This window comes from Octopus bimaculoides, chromosome 22, assembly GCF_046866305.1.
Source record: "Octopus bimaculoides isolate indiv1 chromosome 22, ASM4686630v1, whole genome shotgun sequence".
Lineage (NCBI taxonomy): Eukaryota > Metazoa > Mollusca > Cephalopoda > Octopoda > Octopodidae > Octopus > Octopus bimaculoides.
Genome location: NC_142949.1, coordinates 13248975 through 13263974, shown reverse-complemented (window position 1 = coordinate 13263974; position 15000 = coordinate 13248975). Strand labels below are relative to the sequence as shown.

The following is a 15000-nucleotide window of genomic DNA, read 5'->3' as shown; positions in this document are numbered from 1 at the left end:
AACGTAAAGACAGATGAAATACCACTGAATATTTTTTTACCTGGCATGCTTATGATTCTGCCCGTTCGCTGCCTTCAAGGTACATATTTAATAATATGGCATTTTGACATACTCAGGCATTTCGACCGGCCAAATTCATTTTAAAATGGTCCTAACTGTTTCTGTATAATTTGGAAACAAGAATACCAGTTTTTAAAGGAGGAAATAGTCTATAACATCAACAAGTCCTTCCATCAAAACTATTAGTATTGTGTCTTCTAAATTATTTGATTTATACTTAAATCTATCCATCTTAAAAAGACAAAAACAAAACAATAGTTGACTGATACCTAATTTTATCGACTTCGAAGGGATGAAAAGACCAGGTGGATATCAGAAGGATTTGAACTCAGGACATAAAATCCCAGCACAAATACCGGAAAGCTAGTTGTCGTCGTTCTAACGAGTCTCCTAATCCCTACCTTTGAGCTGCTCCTAATTGCAATGTTTTACTAGTTTAACATTTTCCAATGTATGTTATTCTGGAGACCCACATTACGTCATCTTCTCAAAATATGTTTTACATTCATCGTTTGAATGGTTTACAAACCACTGCAGATTCTTTGGATGCTTGTGAGATATTTGAATTGTGTGGATGTCAGTCGATAGGTGGGGTAAAGGAATGACCCTTCTGCCGAAGCAAACATTTCCACAGATTTCCATTTAGCCATCAATAAGAGATAGAACACACGCCATAAATTCCCCGCAGTTATTGGCAAGAAATTGTCTGTGTCTGTATTTTAGATACCATTTTTTAAAGATTACAATGCTGAATAAAAATATCAGTTCTTTTTTTGGAACGTTGGATCTCGAAGCACATCACGTAAAGTTATAAATAATTGCATGTAAATATTAGGCTGGGAAATCCTTTTAGATAGAAGCGGTCGAAGGCTGCTTATGTGTGTAAGTGTGCGAGTGTGTGTGTGTGTGTGAGTGTGTGTGTGTGTGTGTGTGTGTGTGTGTCCATGTCTACCTGTCCCTCTCTCCCCTTCTCCCATACATCTATCTCTCTCTCTCTCTCTCTCTCTCTCTCTGTATATATATATATATATATATATATATATATATATATATATATATATATCCTATCAGAAGTACCCGGCGTTGCTCGGGATTCAAATACTACAATGTTTTTGATAATTATTAAATTTCCCGTGTCATAAGTAACGTTAACGCCAAATTGTAACAAAATTGGTCACTTATTGTAAGAAAATTATAACATAATTGTCGCAAATTGTAGGAAATTTCGTAGCCGGGTAACGCTGAGGTCAAACGGCAACAGTTTGATCGGAAGTCCTGAGAAGGGCTTTAATGCGTTCTCAGATGGTGTAACAATCACGGGTGAAGTAGCCCTGAAAGGGGCTTTTTTGTCGTTCTCACAGCGGTAACAATTTGATAAGAAGCCCTGAAAAGGACTGTAATGCGTTCTCAGATGGTGTAACAATTGTATGTAAAGTGGCCCTGAAAAGGACCTTTTTTTGTTTACACCGAAAGCAACGGAACTGTTAATGTAAAATTTGGAAACTGTGAAAACAGATGACAAACCTAGGTTGGACAAAGGAAAAGAAACATGGCTGAGGAAAGTTAGTAACTTTGAAAGCATGACTACAGTAGCACACCCAACATATCGGGTCTGCAAAGTTACACTGGTGTACTGGAGGCAGTGAGGTTCATGAATTTGAAAGCAGTTGGCACATGAAATGCCTACAACATCTCTCTGTAGACCACATTTTTCATTTTGCCTTTAGGGGATAGTACGAATAGATTTTGCTTGCTTCCCAATCTGGAGCATCCGACATATAACTGGTCATGAGAGAAACATGGCTCGCCCTCTTTCTTTTGGCAGCCGAAGCAAACTCTGTTTTACGACCAAGGCACGTTCTTTTCTTCGGTAGCATGGCAGTAGTATTGGAGTAGGTTTAAACTGAGTTTCTAGAAACGGGTAAAAGGGGACACGGAAAAGCAAATTTGGCACAATGTATAAAAAGTGAACCTACTAAACATATTATTCAAAAAAGGTGGAAGCAGGGATACACAGTTAGCTATGTGTCCACAAAGACACTGAATACAATATTTTTTAGCGACAAGTAAAAACTGGTTGGTGGCAACAGTATGAAGGTGGTAACTTAATTGAGCATGGGGACAACGATAAATTTCAACAGGAAGTATGAAATTAAATCAATAATGTACGTCAAATGGTAGGCTTAACCTGTAAGCCGAATCACGTATAAGACATGCACAAAAACGCATCAATAATTACGATTTGACCCTGGTTCGATCAGGTCAACAGTGTTCCACCAGTGAAATTTAGTCAAAGGATTAATTGGATGGGCTCATTACAGTGGACAAACAATAGTGTTCATGCGCATCGGTCAAAGGTCTTGTTCACAGTTCACCTTCTCGTGGCAGACCATTGACATGATGTCATTAAGGAATATAGTGGTGAAAAGGGGGCATTATGATCGTCGGCGATAATGGAGGGAGAGGGGAAGTGAGCAAACACTGAGGACGTGGTTAAAGCAGTCATTCACACCAAAGAAGAGGCTGAAGCAGCCGGGGGACATTATGCCCGTAAGCGATAATAGTGGGGGGAAGTAAATACTAATATACACAGATAACAAAAAGCGGGGTGCGCGTGTCAAATGTCATGCTCGCAGTTCACCCCGTGTTATCACACCATGCATGGAGGGTAATTAAAGAAAATTTGTGCTGAAGTGTGGGGGCGGGGGGCATCATGACCGTAGGCAATAATACAGGAGGGGTTAGTAAGCATTAATGTACACAGGTCAAATCAGCGAAGTAAAACTGCCCCACGATCCTTGGCGCGTGAGTAAACGGCAGGAGTTGTGAGCAAAAAAAACAATTTTAATCTAGTAAATTGCAAATTTAATACGAATAAACTTAACAAAACATTAGTTTAAATGGTCAATTAAGCATGGGTAACAATCTTGCCAAATTTGAAGCGAATCGGTTTTGGAACTGCGGAAGTTATTAACAAAAATCGAATTTTATGCAGTTATTCGCAGACTTGCCCATTCAACGCTTATAGACTTGACAAAAACATAGGCTTAACACAATTCTTAACGCATGAGTAATGATTGTGCCAAATTTGGAGCGAATCGGTCGGAAACTGCGAAAGTTATTGGCAAAAAACCTATTTTTACGCAGTTATTCGCGGATTTTTCACAATTAATGCGGATGACCTTGACAAAGATTTTACGCAAAACAATTCTTATGTCATGAGTCATGTTCGTGTCAAATTTGGAGGAAAACCAGGGAGTTATGAGCAAAAAACTAGTTTTCTGAACAGTTATTTGCAGTTTTTGTTATACGCGGTGGGGGGGGGGGACGCTCTAGAAAATATAAAGTAGATCATGACCACCCTTGGAGCATAAGCTATCAGTGTGTCAAGTTTGAGAAAAATCGGTTGAAAATGTGGAAATGCATAAAGAGCATACACACATACACACAGACAGAGACACAGAATTCTTCTGTTTAATATATATAGATATATGTCAAATGGGTTTGTTCAAGCCAATATTAGCATGTTATTTTGTAAAGCTTTATGTGATGCACTTCGTCATCCAATGTTCAGAAAAATTACTTATTCACATTCTCTCGAAACTATTTAAAATTCATCTGGCGTCAAAAACAAAATATTTATATATCAAAATTTAGAATTTTCTGCGTTTTGGTTTTTGCTATGGTTTTTTACAAAAAGTTTTTTCATCAATCATCTCATTGACCAATGGGGAGACGCCATAGAATGATTTTGTTAAATCTAAGCTTCTGTCAACTCCCTCAACGGACATTAAACGGTCAGTAATAACGGAATAAACATTTTTTGGAAATAAAGCAAATCGAATAAAGTCGTAATTTATTGCAAGGCCTTTTCATTACATCTAGCCTCATTTCTCAGTTCAGTTTCTGATCACAAATACCAGATCACCTCCAATACAAGCGATACTTTCATTAAATCGGAGCTAAACAATGGGTCGAATCGCCGGCGCACGAGGGACTGCTGACCATCAATATTAATATTTACAATCCAATATATCTCTAGACAATATAAATATTTGATTTTAAAATGAAAGGCGAGGACATAATCGATTAAATATGTATAACAGGTTCTACATGATCGCAAATTAATCATACGGTGTGTAATCAAAGCTAGCTCTGCAGTGTACATTAGAGTCAGACTAGCATACTCGGCAGGAATTAGTTGTACGGGTAACTCGATCATAGAAAATTGCAGATAAATCTACAGTAAATTTGCCATCACTTCTTAGTCTAGCAACCAGAACTATCAGTGTTTGGGCTTGCTAACTTGTCTGTCTGTCTGTCTATCTATCTATCTATCTCTCGCCGATTATTCCTTTTATCTTTTATCTCTTCACTAGTTTCAGTCGATGGACTGTCGTCATGCTGGAGCAGGTAAGTAGTTAGGTAGGCAGGTAGGCACACACACACACACACACACACACACACACACACACATATATATAATGTCAGATTGTATTCATAATTATATATATATATGCATATATATATATATATGCATATATATATATATGCATAACAGTGGTTCTCAACCGGCGTTCATATGGTTCTTGGACGGCGGGGTGGGGGCCATAAAAGATTCTGGTATTAAATTTATAATTTCTACAAAGCACGAATTGTTTTAATTTGTTCGACAATTCCTAATGATATTTAATCATAAACAAGCAGTAGGTTTTGATACATGTGGAGTAACATACGAATCAAAGGGATTCATTGTCAAAAACTAGTTTATATGTATATATATATATATATATATATATATATATATATATATATATATATATATATATATATATATATATATATATATGTGTATGTATGTATATATGTATGTATGGATGTATAGGTGCAGGCGTGGCTGTGTGGTAACGAGCTTGCTTCCCAACCACACGATCCTGGGTTCAGTCCCACTCAGTGGTACCTTCGGCAAGTGTCTTCTACTACAGCCTCGGGCCGACCAAGCATTGTGAGTGGATTTGGTATATGGAAACTGAAAGAAGCCCGTCGTATGTATGTATATATATATATATATATATATATATATATATATATATATATGTATGTATGTATGTATGTATGTATGTATATATATTTATATATATGTATATATATGTATGTATATTTATGTATGCATATATATATATACATATATATATATATATATATATATATATATATATATATATATATATATATATATATATATATATATGTATGTATGTATGTATATATATATCTATGTATGCGTGTCTTTGCATCTGTGTTTTTCCCCTCACCATCGCTTGACAACCAATCTTGGTGTGTTTACATCCCCGGAACTTAGCGGTTCTACAAAAGAGACCGACAGAATAACTACTAGGCTTACTAAAAATAAGGCCCGGAATCGATTTGTTCGACTAAAGGCGGTGCTCCAGCATGGCAGCGGTCAAATGACTGAAACAAATAAAAGAATAAAAGAATATTGACTGGGTATATTTGGGCAATTGCAGCCCTTGTGAGCATGTATGTATAGAAATATGTATAGAAATATGTATAGAAATATGTATAGAAATATGTATAGAAATATGTGCTTTTCCTACGGCATTAAAGCGTTTTAGCTCTTATTTGTAGCAATGCAGTCTTGACGCCCTTAGTCGAATTCAGTGACAATTACATCTTTCCTATATATACGTTTCTTATATATAATTTTTTTTTATTTCTTATAGTTTTTATACTTTAATACATTTTATATTCTTTACTATTTTTTTATAGATTCTTTTATACAATATTTTATACACTTGTGTAAAGATTAACAAGTTACACAAGCAGTAGATCGGGGCGCCACTGGATAGTGCAAAAGATCCTAGTATCTCCATCAAAATACAGGACAAGATACTGTAGCAACGTGGGTTTCAGGGGCCCACAGCTCTTCAATATCCTTCGAAAATGCCTGAGAGACCTGCATGGAGTGGATGTAGGTATCGTCAAAGCAAAACTGGATCTCCTCCAGTCAACGGTTCTGCAGGAAACACAGATGTGAGCAGCAGCATTCACCAAATGCCACATATCAGAGGAAGTTTCAAATAACGGTGTAGCACAGCCAACGGTGTAGCACAGCCAACGGTGTAGCACAGCCAACGGTGTAGCACAGCCAACGGTGTAGCACAGCCAACGGTGTAGCACAGCCAACGGTGCTGCCCCAGCATGACCGCAGCTTTAAAACTGAAATAATTAAAAGAATTTAAGAATTTAGATAATATTTGTGTGTATATATATATATATATATATATATATATATATATATATATATATATATAAACATGTATATATATCATTGACATAAACATCAAATTCGAGTTTCAACATCCAGACGAATCCGGAACCTTCTTTCTACTCGACTTTCAACTCAGGATCACAGAGGAAGACTCCATGTTTACCAACTTCCACAGAAAAGCCGCTAGCAGAAAACTTTTCGTCCACTACTAGTCGGCCTTACCTAACAGAGCTTCTCGTGAGAAGCGAGATTGCCCGTATAAGCAACAATTGCAGCAAAGTGACCGACAATCACTTCCTCAGAGACCAAACCGGGAATGGCTACTCACCATCTTTAGCCAAACAACGGCACCTAAAAAACATCAGGGTCAATAAACCCCGGAAGAACCATCATACTTCTAAATCCGGCACGTGTTTCCTAAAGCTACCACATTTTGACGACAGAACTACTGCAACGATACTACACGCAGTCCGCATGGAAGGACACGACATACAGATAGTGCACACCGGCTCTTCCCTGAGAAGATCTCTGTCCAAGAACAACACCTCTCACTACTCCGAGGAGTGCACATTATCAAACTGCTCTATCAATGACCCTGAATTTTGCCAGAGGACCTATGTTGTATACGAGATCGTCTGTGGCAAATGTTGCGCATCCTACATAGGAAGCGCAACAAGAAGACAACATATACGCATAATGGAACACATGCAGGCAAACACTTCCGTGAAGAAATATCTACGGAAATGCCAGACCCGAGAATTCCCAGTGCACATCAGAGCAACACAGCGGAACAGGAGCAACCTTAGAATCTTTGAGGCCATCCCCATACACCAAAGAAAACCAAATATCAACAACAGAAGAAAGTTACAGGAAGCTAACTGTATGCCACTAATGGATGCTTAGCTGTATGCCACTTATAGATGCTTAATGTCATTTCCGAAACTCTTGGCCACTGATACATTTTGCAGCTTCTGCCGATTAAGAAATACGAAGTAAGCATATTTCGTGTATTTAAATCTACTTTTCTATGTTCTAGGAAAACTGTACCGTATATCTACTTACCTCTCTCCCACAGCAAATAAGCCAAAAGCTGCAACAAAGGCACACACGAGAGTGGTGATGTGAGACTCCCAGCTTGAAGAAATCAGCCAAAGGATAACCATTTGTAACGGCGCAAAAGTACGGTGGTGCTCCAGCATGACAGCAGCCGCATAGCTGAAACAAACCAAAAACTAAAAGAATATATATACGAAGGGAAGTCAAAACTATCCGCACTTTCACCATAACATATCTTTATTATTGTCACACTGCCTTCTGTGCTTGCGTGCTTATAGTTGGTACTATTGTGGTCATGTGATTGCAGTTTGAGCCTGATAGTGCCATTTTTCTTTCTGGCTTTACAGTGTAAGCATGGCCGCTCCACCTGCAATGTGCGCCAAAGAAGAACAAAGAGCAGCGATCTGAGTGGCGATAATGGCGAACTGGTTTACCATTACTATCTCTTGAGCTTGTTGAACCTTCTCGTCAGTGGTGGAGGTTGACGGGCGTCCTTGTTTCCTCTTCGTGCGTCACGCTTGTCCGGCCACTTTTAAACTACTCGATCCACTCATCCAAAATTATATGCAGTAGTGCACTCTCCCCGTATTATGCAAAGAGCCTCCGATGAATTTCAACAACTCAAAGATTCCGACCAGAAAAATCGGATCACTGCTCTTTGTTCTTCTTTGATGCATAAAAATGTGAAGCGGCCATTCTTACACTGGAAAGTCAGAAGGAAAAATGGTGCGATCAGGCTAAAACTTGGATCACGTGACTATAATAGTACCAACTATAAGCACGCATTCGCAAAAGGCAGTGGAACAGTAATAATGATATATTATGGCGAATGTGCGGATGACTTTTGACTTCTGCTCGTATGTGTGTGTATATATATATATATACATACATACTTACATATATACATGCATACATACATATATACATACACATGCACATACGCAGGTATATATTATACATATATATATACACACACACACACACACACACACACACACACACATATATATATATATATATATATATATATATATATATATATATATAGTTTTAGGGAAAATAACCAATTTTCAAGAACTCATCGATGAAAATCCACTATCACATATAGAAAAATTAATAATTAAAAGCACAATAAGTATAATATAAAATAAAGTAAATATCATAAGATAAATATAATAAAAAGATTACACGTGTTTCATAACCAAATTTCAAATAGAAAAGAAATTTAAATCGATTAAAATCAATTAAAATCAATTAAAATCAATTGAAATTATCGAAAATAAGTTCTATTCAAAAATATAGCTACTCGTCAGATCGTAAGTAGAACAATAATTAGATATATATCTCAACCAACAATAAGTACCAAATGATATTTACTTATGATATTTACTTTACTTTATATTATACTCATTTATTGTGGTTTTAATTATTAATTTTTCTATATGTGATAGTGGATTTTCATCGATGAGTTCTTGAAAATTGGTTATTTTCCCTAAAACTATATATATTTTATATATACTTTATCTATAAGGCTCAATTTAATTTTAATTTTTTATAAATTGATTTTAATTGAGTTTTTTACCTGTAATTTTGGATTTTGTCCCTAATAATATTATATATATATATATATATATATATATATATATATACAGACACAAATGCATATCGATATGCATATTTAGGCAAGGATGCAAATAAACAAATGAAACTTCTTGGGTTTAATAAACAAAATATATTATATATACATCTATACGTGTAATTAGAGAGAAAGAAAAACCTTAAATTTTTCAGACAATGAATATTCTAGTATAAATACAAAGATACTTATATATTAAGTGAGCAAGCTTACACAGAGAACATAGACAGAGAAAAGCGGGAGAAGGTATGGTGTTTTTGTGTCTTTTTAGTCTGAGTAAATGTGTTCTGTTAATATATAATTATCTATAAATTTATGCATGAATATTCATCGTTTGATTATTTTCAGGCTTTGTTTCTCTTTGTTTACATGCATCTGTACTACTACGGCACTCCGTCGGTTACGACAACGATGGTTCCAGTTGATCCAATCAACGGAACAACCTGCTCTGGAAATTAACGTGCAAGTGGTTGAGCACTCCGCAGACACGTGTAGCGTTAACGTAGTTCTCGAGGAGATCAGGCGTGACACAGAATGTGACAAGGCTGGATCTTTGAAATACAGGAACAAGAGAATCAGGAAGAAAGAGTGAAAGTTGTGGTGAACGGGTACAGCAAGGTTCGCCACCCCTACCCGCCCCCCCCCCCGCCGGAGTATTGCGGGCTTTAAGCGTGTTCGCTCAATAAAGCACTCACAAGGCCCGGTGTGGGAATCGAAACCGCAATCCTATGACCACGAGTCCTCTGCCATAACCACTGGCCATTGCGACTCCACACATGTATGTGCTTTTTCTACAGCATTAAAGTATATGTGTGTGTGTGTGTATACACATATATATGTACATGCATATATATATGTATGTGTGTGTGTGTGTGTGTGTGTGTGTATACACATATATATGTACATGCATATATATATATATGTATGTGTGTGTGTGTGTGTGTGTTTGTGTATATTTACATATGTATAACTATAAGTATATATAAACATGCACATATACATGTGTGTGTGTGTATTGTATATAGAGTCTGTGTGCAATTTAAACTATTTGTAGCTTTGTAACTAGACACGATAGAACTAATCTGTAAAAGGGATAAGAACGAACAAGTATTAAATTTATTAGTAGCATTTTAATTTTCATTATGTCCACCATCATTTCGTATACAAATGGTACTAATCACATGAATTATCCCACCTTGAACGTCCTCTAAAAATGAAGGTTTAGTTGAATAATGAGTTCTTAACCTCCTTTGGAAAGCGACGGTAGGTTTTCGTTCATCTTACCAAAGAGAACAATTTCCTTTCTCTTCCAGGGAAGACATAGGTCAACAGTAATTCCGCACAAAAAAGAATAAGTAATGTTGAAGTTTCAAGAAATAGATTAAAAAAAAATAGGTAAAACAAATAATAACCAATTTTCTGAAGACGAGAAAAATAGAAACATCAAGATTTCTTAGCTTTTTTTACTGATTCGTTCTCTGAAATATAGATACAAATATGTAGATATTTGAAATTGCGTACAGACTTTATAGACAACCTGTATATATATATATATATATATATATATATATATATATATATATATATATATATATATATATATATATATATACATATATATAGGTATATATATTTGTGTGTATGCATTTATGTATTTATGTACACATATATACATACGTATGATGTAATTGTGTGCGTATGCATCAATTTATAGCGATTGATTAGGTAAGCTTACCGAACCATCACAACGTTTATATGATTTGAATCTCCAACAAACCGACTCCTAATGATCAGTGGTGCATACTTTGAAAGAAATAACTTATAACAATTTTTGTTTGTTTTGGTTCATGATTGCTTCAATTTCATCCATAGACATAGATGAGGGCTTTCAAGTGACAGAAATATTTCGAGACGGCTAGTTAATGTTGATTTTTGCAAACTTCGTTCGAAGTATATAGCAAATGTTGATAACTTCCCACACACAAATACACACAGAAAACCTGTGTCACGCTTGACTTTTTCAATCAATTGCCTGTCTACACATGAATGACTTGTGTCCGGTCGTCATTCGTGGATAACGAACTTTTGTCTCAAAGAATATGATACGTTGGCTTGTAACGGGTCTCATCATTCGATATTTATATTAGGTGCTGTGCTAGATGTTGACGAAGACAGTGTTATCGGATCGTGAATATAGGGGGGAAATGGAAAGGATTATAATAATGATAATAATAATAACATCAGTAATAATAATAATAATAATAATAATAATAATAATAATAATAATAATAATAATAATAATAATAATAATAATAATAATAATAATAATAGTAATAATAATAATAATAATAATAATAGTGTAGCCTGAGGATTGGAATTTCTTCCAACAGTCTCATCTGTTATGCGTCAAGTAAAGCATACATTACACACTCGTCGTAAATATGCAGTGAATCAATTGACTTAGATTTTGTGAACAGACGTTTTTACAAATGACAGATTAGTTATTTGAATATGTGTGTGCGTGTGAGTGCGTGTGTACGTATATATATATGTATGTTTACGGAGATTGATAGATGAAAAGAAAATGTTATTTGCACTGTGTACAGCGAGACCTGAAACGATTATTGGCATATTAATTCTTAACACGTCTAGGCGGGTTTAGACGTAAAATGTGATGGTCGCTGTAGCGTGCGTCACAGGAAAATAACCTCTCATTATACGATTACAGTGGATTCAACACGGTCACCTCGGTCGTCATAAAACAGAGAAGTTATTGTGCTATGATGCACGCTAAAAAGATCAGCGTATTTTGTGTCTGAATCTGTCAAAACGTGTTAAGAATGAATGTGCCAGTAATTGCTCCAGGTTTTGCAGTACACGGTGCAAACGGTGATTTTTTTTCATCAGTTGGCAGATATAAGCATTAGACAGCATTTTGTTCGATGAAAGCATAAACAAGGCCAGCGACCTTGTTCAGGCTCAGAGTTCCGGTTGCTTCTGACTGATGAGACACAAAATGTCGAAATACTAGTGTTCTATAATGTCATACGCCAATGAGCCGAGTGTGTCGAATACACTTTTGCATAAAAGGAAAAGTTATTCTTTTGTCACCTACGCCTAGACATATTCATTTCAAATCTTGGCACAGGGCCAGCAATTTCGGGGTAGGGTGTGTGTCGATTATAACGACCAGTTCAACTGTTACTTATTTTATCGTGCCCCGATGGATGAAAGGCAAAGTCAACCTCGGCGGAATTTCAACTCAGAACGTAAGGACAGACGAAATGCAGCCAAGCAGTGCTCACGGTTCTGACAGCTCGCCACCTTTGCCCTGCCAAGACATATTAAGAATAAACATACAAATAGTCATATACATGTAGATGTGTGTACGTGTGTGTGTGTGTGTGTGTGTGTGTGTGTGTGTGTGTGTGTGTGTGTGTGTGCATGTGTGTGTGTGTGTGTGTGTGTATGAAGGTGGGTGATTTAGTGGCTTAAGGTATTCGGCTCACGATCATAAGGTCGTGAGTTGGATTCCTGGTGGTGCGTTGTGTCCTTGAGCAAGACACTTTGTTTCACATTGTTCCAGTCCTCTCAGCTGGCAAAAATGAGTTGTACTTGTATTTCAAGGGGCCAGCCTTATCACATTCTGTGTTACGCCGAATCTCCATGAGACCTGCACTGAGGGTATGCGCGTGTCTGTGCAGTACTCAGCCATTTGCATGCTAGTTTCACACGCAAGATGTTACGTTGATCGGATCAACTGGGACACACGTCGTCATAACCGACGGCCTGTCATTTTAAAAATGTATATATATATATATATACACATGCATTTGTGTGTATGTGGGGGTTATATATGTGTGCGTGTGCGTGCATGCATGCGTGTATGTATGTATGTATGTATACTTACAGATAATAATAGCCACAAAATGGAAGTGGCTATTTGGCGTTCATTCCTTTCTGTAAGTCAGAAGTAGCGTTTATAACATTGCTACTTTTGGGAACATGTATTTCTCAGCAACATTTATGGAAATTCAATTCACAGAATGTAAATATTATTTTTTGCAACATATTTATGAAAGCAATATCTTTGAGAGTCAACAAATTAAAGATTTGAAGTTGTTCCTTTATAAAATCAATGTTTTAATTATAATGTAAACAGTTGTGGGTGGGGTTCAGTTTAAAAACTCAGTGATTTTATATATATTTTTTCACTTTATTCACTTTTGCTTTAATCATGCTTTCATACACTTTCTGGATCATGAATACATAAATAAATTTAAAAGTTTAAAAAAATTATATCAGAATCAAATTAAGATGAAAAAAATTGTTAATATTTAAAAGAAATACAGGTACGACTGAGATATCCTCACCGGAAGCAATAAGGAAAATATATTACTGATTGCAAATTTAACGAGATTGTGAATAATTTTACGAATGATATTACCAAAGAAACGACAGATAAAAAAAACAAATGCATGAAATGAAAGAAATATAAAAAAACAAATAGTATCAATACAAACTTAATATCAGTAAATTTATTTTTAAAATTTAATATTTTTCACGAATATAACATTGATTTGAATTCATAACTGCTTGAAATTTCTACAATTTTTTAGACAAAACTGATCATTGTGGCAATAAAATAAACTTGATATCGACAGAATTTTATGAAAAAAATGTGAAATTTAAAATGAAGAACTGTTCTATTTCTCACAGCTTCAACATATTTTACTGCAATATAGCAGTTTCTAATTGAGTACGGACATTCTGGAGGTAATGATATACTTGCAGTAACTGAAGTCCAGGATCACCACAGATTTTTAAAATTTCTCACTTTTTTTTCAACTGGTGACTTTCTATCCATACATAATCAATACGGAGATTTAACATCAAACCCAACAATATATGAGGGCAAATTATATGATATATGCGAGGAGTTTAAAGTAGAAAAGACTTTAGTTTGAGAGCATACATCCGGATCTCAAGCTTGTGATATGGCTGAGTTATTGAACCACGTTTACTCTTTGTATTCACACTTTCCAATTGTGCATATGAAATAATAGCCTGTCATTCTAACACGCTGAGGAATACCACATGAATGCATTTTTATATGATACTCATAGTAACTAAATAATTTGCTATGCTTTTGTTTCAATGTATACATTAGTCCCTGACGTCGTTGACTATATATGTGTGAAGAGAAAGGAAAACAAAAACAAAACTGAAGAAAAAATACGAAAGAAATATAAGGAAGAAGAAATAAAAAAGAAAGTGCTATGATAATCTAAAATGAAATATAAATACCTAATAATGTTTTTGTATCCCACAATACTTGTCAAAATGTGGTTTTACAAATTTCAGGCAAATACTTGAATTCAAACACCGGCAGGAAATGTAAAAACTGAAAACTAACTCCGTCTTAACATCGAAGTCAACGAATATGGAATATGATTAAATTGAAGCAAGACACCTAATTTAAAAGAAAAAATAAAGCATGAAAGCATTAGAAAACATATGAAATAGTGCTTGAAGTTATGAATTTTGTGTACAATAGAATAATGTTTAAAAGTCAATAGAAGCGTTTAGTTAGGAGGCGAAGAAATATAATTAAAATCAAATCAAATAAAAACAAACAAAAGTGAAGAAATATTTTCAACGTACTTGATGCATCTCATTGGGGTTCTTCTTAATTCGTTCTGTGTACTTTTAGTGGCAATGCAAAACAATGACGGCAACTACAGACACATAGGAAGTATCATTGTCTAACTTCAGTGTGAATTTGAAGATCTTTATCGGATTTTGGCTGCAGGGAAGATAAGCTGGCATGTGAAAGGAAGCATGATATCGCGAGAAAGTTCGTGAGTTACCATTCTCTTTCTTCACCTTTAGCATTTGCAGGAGACGTGTGTAATTGTGTAAACGCTGAGACGGTAAATGTTTCATATATATATAT

The 15000-nt window shown here is 35.5% G+C and overlaps 1 protein-coding gene across 2 annotated transcripts in view; it reads right to left on the bottom strand.

Moving 5' to 3' along the window:
- Window positions 1-14472, bottom strand: part of LOC128250549 (uncharacterized) — a 57649-nt gene extending 43177 nt beyond the window's left edge. The window contains exons 1-3 of one of the 2 annotated variants that reach the window (XM_089339800.1): window positions 14352-14472; window positions 7415-7567; window positions 5877-6300 (exon numbers count right to left, since the gene is read on the bottom strand). In XM_089339800.1, coding sequence (XP_089195926.1) covers window positions 6129-6300; window positions 7415-7551 — 309 coding nt within the window. In that variant the 5' untranslated portion in view covers window positions 7552-7567; window positions 14352-14472 and the 3' untranslated portion in view covers window positions 5877-6128. Of the gene's footprint in view, window positions 1-5876; window positions 6301-7414; window positions 7568-14351 lie in introns of those variants that run through there. The other variant, XR_008266580.2, reaches the window with a different exon arrangement.
- Between the last annotated feature and the right edge of the window lie 528 nt (window positions 14473-15000).